Genomic DNA, 8,753 nt, shown 5'->3' on the forward strand with positions numbered 1-8,753 from the left:
GTATTTGCATGAGTCACTGTTTGAGGAGTTGATTTTTTGTTTTTGTTTATTATTGTTTGAAATTAATATAATTTTGTTGTAAAAAGGAGCAGATATATGATTTTTTTTTCTTCTCTTGCCTTTGATTTTATTTTATTTGTATTGTTTTGTTGTATGTAATGTGTTTTGTTTGTTTTAATGAAATGAATAAATACAACTTGAATTTGAATAAAAAGCAGACCTCTGACTGGAACCTGGAAGTTGAAGCTGGAATAAGAACAGCTTCYCAATCAGATAGTTCCAATACAACATTTAAATACACTTCTTTTTTCCAGATGTTGATTCCTGTAGTTCCTATCTCCATCCATCTTTACCTGCTTCTTCCTTTAAGGGTTGCGGGGGTCACTGTGCGAGGGGCAGGGTACACCCTGCAGGTCACAAGTCTGCCACAGGGAGAGACGAACAACCATTCACACCCAGTTACCTTCATGTTATTGGTCTGTGGGAGGAAACCAGGGTACCCGGAGAAAACCCACGTTTGCACGGAGAGAAAATTCAAACTCTACTCATAAAGGTCCCCAGTCAAGATTTGATCTGGCAAACTAAATAATTATTTATATGCATAAAAGAAAAGTCATTTAGCATGAATGTGAGTGGAAGAGTAGGGCATCTCATGCAGACTTTGGTTTAAAAAATACAACATAGCAGCTTCATAAAACAGCTGCAGTCACAAATATATAATTAATGAAAAAAATGAACAAAACAAATCATTTGTGCTGCAGGTTTCAATTCCAATATTTGGACTGATTTGTCAGTTGTGTAAATCTGGTATATAAATCAGTGCATTCCACACATTAACTCTGTTCGCGGTCATGCATACCTTGTCTACCAACCAGATGTAACTAGTTTATTAATCACTTATCGACACTTTTTTTTCATGTGATATGAAAGTTGTTCATATTTGCAGCCTGTCAGAACTGTCAGTGTTGAATTTATAAAACCATGAAAAACAACAGATGTGCTGTTTTCCCAGACAAACAGGATTTATTCAAACGTGTGCTTTGTGTTTTAAAGCTCTAACTCAAGCCAGATGTGACGTGAACATCAGYTTGGAGTTTCTACACCAAATCAAGTCCCTTTGATATCGACGCTTGTGTTAGCGAAAACGGCTGTAGCGATGAGAAACCATATTTTCATAGCGGTTGTCATTTTTCATGAYGTTCTTTTGACAAAGGGTTCACATTGTGCTAAGCTGCAAACCACAAACTTATCTAGTTGCTGCGACTGTTGTAGTTTTTTTTTTTTTAAGAAAAGATACACACTTTAAAAATTGAACAAAATTAAACCAAGCTGGAGGGAAAAAAAATCAAACCCAGCAAAGTTGTGTCACGTTTTCTTTAGTAATTAACTAAATTAGACCTATAATGCTCGAACAAACTGCAGTAAAAGACAAAAATGTGCGTTTMGGGACCAGCTTGTGCAGCTTCTACAGGAAGTAGAAACCAAAATGACCAAAAAGAAAAGGGCACACAAAAAACACTTTATTTTTTTCTACATTGGAAACCAGCTCAAACTGTTCAAATGTGTCTTCATGCTCTGAACAGGGGGTTTTCACGTCTCCCCACCTTAAAGCAGGACTGTCCTCGGGGTCTAGGCATCCTCATTATCACTTCCTGCGAGGCTGCTGTCGGTAGAGTCCACTTCCTGTTCCTCTGAGGTTTGTGGTTCTGTTTGTGGCTGCGGCTCAGGTTCCGTGGCGCTGCTGGACTCGCTGGGTTCTATAGCCGCGCTGCTGCCCCCTGTTGGTTTGTCCGCTGCGTTCTTCGGCTGCTCTTTATTGTCTCCTTCCAAGAAAGTCGACCAACCTTTGAGCCGCTCTTCTCGTTCGCGCGTCGTCTCTTCCACCTACAGAAATCACAGAAAAGATCCGAGTTTGGATCCGTCTCAGCATTTTTCTATTCATTAGATGGCTTCATCCCACAAATATTTTTTAAAAAATGAAGATTTTAAAAACACATTTATTAGATTTACAAGTTCTTATTGCAAGAGTGTGTTTGATTATAATTTTTAAAAGATGTTTGGCAACTTAAAACAATCCCACAGCTGTCTAACATTTAGACTGATTTTGCTGGCAGGAGACGCCAGTCAAGCTCCGCCCATTTTAAAGTWGTAACATGAACAGAAAAAAATACGCAGCTCAATAGAAACTTTGGTTTCCTGGTGTTTATGTTGCATCACGTATGAATAAAATATTCGACCTGGTAGTCTGTTGTTCCGTCCCAGAGCTGCGCAGTCAGCTGCCGTCCTCCAAACCAGCGGCCATTAAAGGAAAGCACGCAGGCGTCRGCCTCCTCGGGCTCCTTAAACGCGACTGACGCAACGCCATCTGGGTGTCTCTGCAGCACAAACGACCACACAGAAGCTCGTTTTTTTTTTCTAATTAAGACTGTCTCAGTTCAAACCCAGACTATGAGACAACAGATAAACTCACATCAAAGAGGATGACTTTCTTCACCTCACCGAACTTCTCACACTCGCTCCGCAGGTCTTCACGGTACTCGTTCAGCACCAGCGGGTCTTCCTGCAACAACCAGCCCACACAGCGCACAGATTAACGCTCACGGCATCCAGAAAGCGCGCAGAAACTGTGCGTTTGTGGAAAGAGTCTGCCTCTCTGCACCTCGAAGTCGCTGGGATGAAACATGTTCCTGATGATGACAACTTTTTCATGCCTCTTCCGAACGTCGCCTTGCTTCTCGGGCCTCCAGTCGAGCTGCCTGCAGAAACAAAAACAAGACGCGTGGTGGAAGTTTAAAGGCTCAAATGGGACTCGTTTTCATATTTTGGATTATTTAATGGAGACCAATTATGGGTCCTAGAAATGTTTATGGTAAGTCTGTGGGCTATCCAGACCATGTTCATTCAATTTAATGCACAAAATAATTCTCAGATAATAAAATTTCCCATTTTCTAGTTCTGCCTGCTCTGACTTCTGTTCAGAAGAGCTGTTTATGTTAATGAGCTCTGTTGGTAACGCCCTCAAAAGATCTGTTGACATTAACTCCGCCCTCCAAAGCCAGTGTTTACATTAGCATGGCTAATAATAGCAGAAGCTCYGTTGTACAACCATATGAGACCCAGAGGCAGAGTCGTGGTCGCAGCTTCTTTTTTTTTCTCCCCCTCCTCTGCTCTGCVCTCACTCTGCATGCTGTTACCAGAGCAGGGAGCAGCAGCGGTCAAAATACCTCAGAAACTCGAACAAATAGGCTTTAACAAGCTAAACAATAGAGGTACATGAGAAAATGTGTTCATAACGAACGAAAATAAATAAATAAATAGTGTCCATGCTGGTCTCAAACCCTGGTCTCCCACTCTCTGGTCCAACACTCTACCCATTGCCCTATTGCAGGCTTGTTGTGAAATGAGCTACACATTGCACAACAACACGGTGACGGCTTTTTATACTGAGGAGGTGGAGTCTCACCCGGGGGTTGCTAGGTAAGGGGCTGAACGCAGGTTCCGGTGAGTTGTCGTACGGCTTGTGACATCACAAAATGACGGAAGTATAAAACTTGTTGTTAATATACATTAAAAATATGTTTACTTACAGTAAATATGCCCCTGTGTGCATTTTTTTGGTCCTAGGACTGTTTGTTTAAGAAGTACATACTCAAAGTTGAGTAAAAAAAACCTTTAAAAAGTGAATTTTGCATAATAGGCCCCCTTTAAAAAAAACAAGATCCACAAAGTTCTGGTCAAATCACACATTGTTTTCTGCTTTTTGAGAGTTAAAGTCACCTAAGAAATGTTTCAAATGTCAACTATTTTAACCTACATAAAATTGAATTAAAAGGTAAACCGTTCAACTCAAAATAACTTTCCAGTGAAATAAAGCTGAGTACTGTAACCTCAGGTATAAATCATGATTAATACTGTATATTCTGAGACAGCTGAAGAACACAAATGTGCAAAAGTTTAACTTTTATCATCCTCACCAGTGAAACACCCACTAACCAAAAGCATGTTGCAACAGATATAGAATATTTCTAAGTAACCTCGGCTGTAACTTATTAAATACATCTCTCTCTGCTTTAGTTTTGAAAATGTAGGTTAAAACATTAAAGTGCCTGTGACATGTATATGTCACAGAAAACATATTTATATGTAAGAAACGTGGCATGTTAGATATGATTTTACCCATTTTGTCACATAATTGGCATATTTTTTTATTTGGCTCAGCCAAAGAGAAACAGGAAGTGACATCAAAGGGGAACTCTTTAAGAAAACCGTCTGGTCTTTGTTTATTGAAACAATACTATTTATAATCTGACTCTTCTTTATCTGATAGAGATTAAAAATAATCTAAAGAAGCATCAGATTCTTCTCTACAGTCAGTGTTAGTTATTGTAGCAACGCTCTGTTTGCATGCAGACATGCCCCACTGACATCACTTCCTGTTACTTCACATGCAAATATCTGTTTATCTCAGTGGTGTGAAATTTAATGTTATCTTTCTAAAAATGCATTCATATTTATTACAAAAACTCCATGTCACAGGCACTTGTAAAGGTTTGAAGTGACACTAAAACCCCGGCACATAAAGGGAGAAGCGAAACATGAATTTACTTCTGCTGCAGCTGCATCTTCTTCCTGTAATCTTTGCTTTTCTTCTTCTTCTTGCTGGCGTCATACTGGCCCTTCAGCTCGAATCGCGCCGCCTCCACGTGGAGTTTATAACCTCGAACCTCTGACTCGTCAATCAGACGCGCAGCCAGCGCCACTGACTCTTTCTGTAGGGAAACAATGTGTTGCTTGGGCTGAAAAGGAAACTTTACAAAGCAGCTAATATTCCTGAATGTCCACTAATCAAATTAACATACCAAACATATCACCATTAGCACTCATTTATATCCTGAAAAGCCTCTGACACACACAACATGCAGAACAYCAGAAAGACGGGCTAACCTTGAGATAACAGCAGAGGCCATCTCCCTTCAGGTTTCCATCTTTGTCCTTGTAGAGTTTCACCTTGTACTCATCGGTAACAGGGTCCCTCATCACAATGCCGCACTTGGACATCAACTCGACGAACTCATCGGGCGTGATGTCAGGAGGCAGGCCTGAGAACGAGGGAGAGGGAAGTTAGAAACGAGAAATAAAAACAAACCCAGTCGACGGCTTCGTATTTGGAGAGACAAACCTGACACGTAGACGTTTGTGTTTTTTTGCTCATCAATATCAAACCATCCTAGAGTGAAACGAAGGGAAAACATTAAAAGCAGAGCTTATGAAATGTACATTTTCCTATATGCAGGTTTGTTTGTTGACGTTAGATTACCTGGCTCTGATTTCCTCTTCTCTCCTTTCTGCTTGGCTTCTTTAGCAGAGGTCTCTTGCTGTTCTGGGACTGGCTTTGTGGGGGCTTCTGCTGGTTTCTCTTTCTCCGGAGCCTTGTTGTTTGGGTCAGGCAGTGCCGGGTCAGAGCTGCTTTCTGCTGTACTGTTTGCTTCCGACTCTTCTCCTTGGTTGAAGCCATAGTTGGCCTGGTAGGCTGCCATAAAGTCTTCTGTTATCTACAGAAAGAATTTAACATTATAAAGGAAGTGAGAACAAGAAAAATGTTGCCAACCCTTATGAGACTATTAAAATTTTTACAACTAAAAAAACAACACTTCACTAATAGATTGTAGTTTATTCCAGTCGTAATTAGTCATGCAAGCCATACAGCATAACCATGAAACAAATACTTTACTGCAATGTTGAGCTAAACTCTTCCATTCAGGCTCTACAGCATAAGGAAAGTTTAATCAAAGCCTGAGAAATAAACGATTTAAACAGACAGCTTTATTCATAATAATATGTTAAGCTTGAGTTAACATGCTGCACAATGTACCATCACTCAAAATGACAATAAGTAGAACTTCATGGTCACAGCATTTCTTCACATTTGCAGACAGTTACAAAAAATATCAGAGTAACTTACCCCAAAATTAACTTTTTTTAGCTGATAAACTGTCTAGAATGTGTCTAAAATGTTATATAGTACTGTTTCTGTGCTAATTTTGATGTTTTTGTGTGTATTTGTTCAAATCTGTAATATTTGGTCTAAAAACGTCTTTTTGCTGCTCATATGGGTAGAGCAGTGGTACTGCAGGCTAATTTACATATTGGTTAACGGCTCTCCACGGTGACGTGTCTTCTGCACGGTTTCGTCACAGCGGCTGTGTTCTGGTATAAAAGCCTCTCTCTAAGACACGCCCCTGCAGCAGTCAGAGGGCGGAACAGTTAGCAAGCTTAGCATGATCGTCTGTTGACTTTCAGCCTCGGGTGGGGAGAGCTGACTGCTGCGCTTCTCTCTCCACACACACACACACACACACACACACACACCAGCAGTACGTCCTGCACAGCAGGAGGGGAGGGAAAAAAAAGACAAAGAGCGCGGCGCAGCGGGGCAGCTGCATGTCTGCGATCATCAACAAACAGCCCGAACCGGACCGAACTTCAGTCAAACAAGACCCAACACTTTTATTCCTGATTTAAACTAGCGATCTTGTGAGCAGCTGCAGCTGTATGCTTTTATTTTTTTCTGTCAGGCTGTCGGAGCGCTCCACCTCCTCTGTCCGGGGCTGGTGTGGTGTGAGGCGGACAGAGCACAGCCGAGGCTGCTGGAGCTCCAGGTCCTGATCCAGGGAGACAACACGAGTCAGTCCCAGACTGAGCTGACTTGATCAAGTCTCTCTCTGCCTCTGGTGAGGAGGGGGGGTGAAAAATCCTCCACCTCAGAGCTTTCAGAGATGTAACTATCTGCATCGCTATGGTCACTCTCCATGTAGCATCAATTATGCTAATGCTAGCTGTTACGTTCTCATCCTGGCCACACCTCCGCTCTCTAACACCCACTTCCCCACCCACTTTGATGCATTTTTCAAATTTCRCCTTGGGGTGGAGTTATCTTTTCACATACACTTTAAAGAGTAAATACAGCTTTAATGAAAGAAGGTTGATAAGGAAAGTAATACTTTAGGGAACCAGGCTTTCTTCTCAGGGTCCCAGTCATACACAGTTCCATCTGCTGGATCGGTGTAAGTGTAGGGGTCCGATCCGTCCTCMTTCCTCTGTCCATACAGCTCCTGCATTCGCAGCTGCTCCACAAACTCTTTGTTTGCATTTTCTTCACCACTCATCTGCAATGAGAATATAACATGTCACATTACTCTGACGACTGAGATGCTGCTTTTTATGTGCAGCTTATATAGAAGAGTTTTTTTTTAATCAAAGCTTTTTCTTTATTAATTAATAAGTCTTTATTTATCCTCTGAGATATTTTCAAAGATTTAATGATCTGAATACTCTTCACACAAAAGTCAAAGAAACAAAAGTGGGTGTGTACACTCATAGTAGGGCAATATTTACAAGTTTTATCAGTGAATATATTTGTTATAAGCCTTCTACTAAACACGACAAACAAAACATACACATTAAATGTTTACACGTACACATTTTGTTTGTAAAATATTGCTTAATTTATTAAATCTGACGAGTGGATACAATTCGCTAACAACTTCAGGTATATTATTATGTTAAACACCACAGGCAGGTTTATTACATTTGTTCTAACTCCACATCAGGACAATTAACTTGTTTACATTTTACCAATGCGCAATCCATGAGGATTAGACATGTTAGCCAACAAAGCTAACTTTACCTCCAAAATGATCGAAGCTCTCTATATACAAGATGATGCACAAAGAAAACGCGTGCAATCAGACCTCCTCACAGATTCAATTCCGATTAAAAAAATAAAATAGGTAAAAGTGTAAAGAATTGAAATTTATTTCCAATTTTACGTTGTTTACTTGAGTCCGCGACGCCACTTGAATGAAATGTTTCCGAGGTCAAATTCCAAGTGCGCATGCGCGACGAACAATTTTTGACGCGTTTGATTTGAACTCTGGTATCTACCGTTTTACGTTTCGCGTACAAAAGGAACAATTCGATGTACCCGCAGTTTGTTGAGATACATAAATCAAACGCACGTTTTGCTGAGGTTAGGGGTTAGCGCTGATGGCTCGGCTAAGGTAGCTTTCAATGTCTTTAATAAGTAAACCAGTTTATAATTTCTAGATTTGGAATGGCGGAGGGTAGCGGCAATGTTAATGTTAATCCAGCTAGTCTTCCTCCGGGAGACCCGCAGCTCATCGCCATGATTGTGGAGCATCTAAAGAACCAGGGACTTTTCGACGAGTTTCGCAGGGATTGTTTGGCTGATGTTGACACCAAGGTATTCATTTTTTCCATCGAAGCCCTTTGCTTTTAAACTTTAGCGAGTCAAAAAAACATTTGCATTGTCTTGATCATTCTCGACCGCATTTATCAGTGAAGGGGAACAACGTGCAGTTCATCCAATTGTTGCTTTTGATTCCCAGCCTGCCTATCAGAACCTGCGACAAAAAGTTGACAACTTTGTGACGTCTCACCTCAGCACCCAGGACTGGAAACCGTCCAACAACAAGAACCAGATGAGGAATGGACTGAGACAAAGCGTTGTTCAGTAAGAACACCAAGAAAGCCTCTCTGCATTATAAACAGTGATGGAGACACAGAGGCTGTTATATGGAGGTCCATTTGTGCCAAAAATATGTTGCTGCAGAACCTTTTCTGCTGTTTGTAATGTTACAGACAAAAATTACCACCAATATTTTTGTTTTATTTAGCCTTTTATAAGAAAAAAAGAACAGATTTATTTTTCAAAGTCAGTTTTTCACCATATG

At 40.7% G+C, this 8,753-nt stretch overlaps 2 protein-coding genes across 3 annotated transcripts in view; one reads left to right on the forward strand and one right to left on the reverse strand.

Annotated features, from left to right (window-relative positions):
* Positions 1-1,498: 1,498 nt before the first annotated feature.
* On the reverse strand, positions 1,499-7,870 carry htatsf1 (HIV-1 Tat specific factor 1). Of its 2 annotated transcripts, none has more exons than XM_014017666.1 (10): positions 7,688-7,870; positions 7,002-7,166; positions 5,318-5,552; positions 5,180-5,227; positions 4,945-5,099; positions 4,606-4,769; positions 2,660-2,756; positions 2,471-2,560; positions 2,238-2,375; positions 1,499-1,884 (listed from the first exon to the last, which is right to left on the reverse strand). In XM_014017666.1, exons 2-10 carry the CDS (start codon positions 7,164-7,166, stop codon positions 1,630-1,632), a joined length of 1,347 nt encoding a protein of 448 aa, XP_013873120.1. In that variant the 5' UTR covers positions 7,688-7,870; the 3' UTR covers positions 1,499-1,629. The 2 variants fall into 2 exon arrangements, with proteins under 2 accessions (XP_013873120.1, XP_013873121.1); XM_014017667.1 differs by having other exon boundaries at positions 7,830-7,858.
* A 126-nt stretch (positions 7,871-7,996) lies between these two features.
* Positions 7,997-8,753, forward strand: part of LOC106524007 (uncharacterized) — a 16,109-nt gene continuing 15,352 nt past the window's right edge. The window contains exons 1-2 of the mRNA XM_014017627.1: positions 7,997-8,263; positions 8,409-8,533. Of these exons, the coding sequence (XP_013873081.1) occupies positions 8,114-8,263; positions 8,409-8,533 (275 nt within the window). The 5' untranslated portion in view covers positions 7,997-8,113. The remainder of the gene's footprint in view (positions 8,264-8,408; positions 8,534-8,753) is intronic.

Source organism: Austrofundulus limnaeus, unplaced genomic scaffold (assembly GCF_001266775.1).
Source record: "Austrofundulus limnaeus strain Quisiro unplaced genomic scaffold, Austrofundulus_limnaeus-1.0 Scaffold174, whole genome shotgun sequence".
Lineage (NCBI taxonomy): Eukaryota > Metazoa > Chordata > Actinopteri > Cyprinodontiformes > Rivulidae > Austrofundulus > Austrofundulus limnaeus.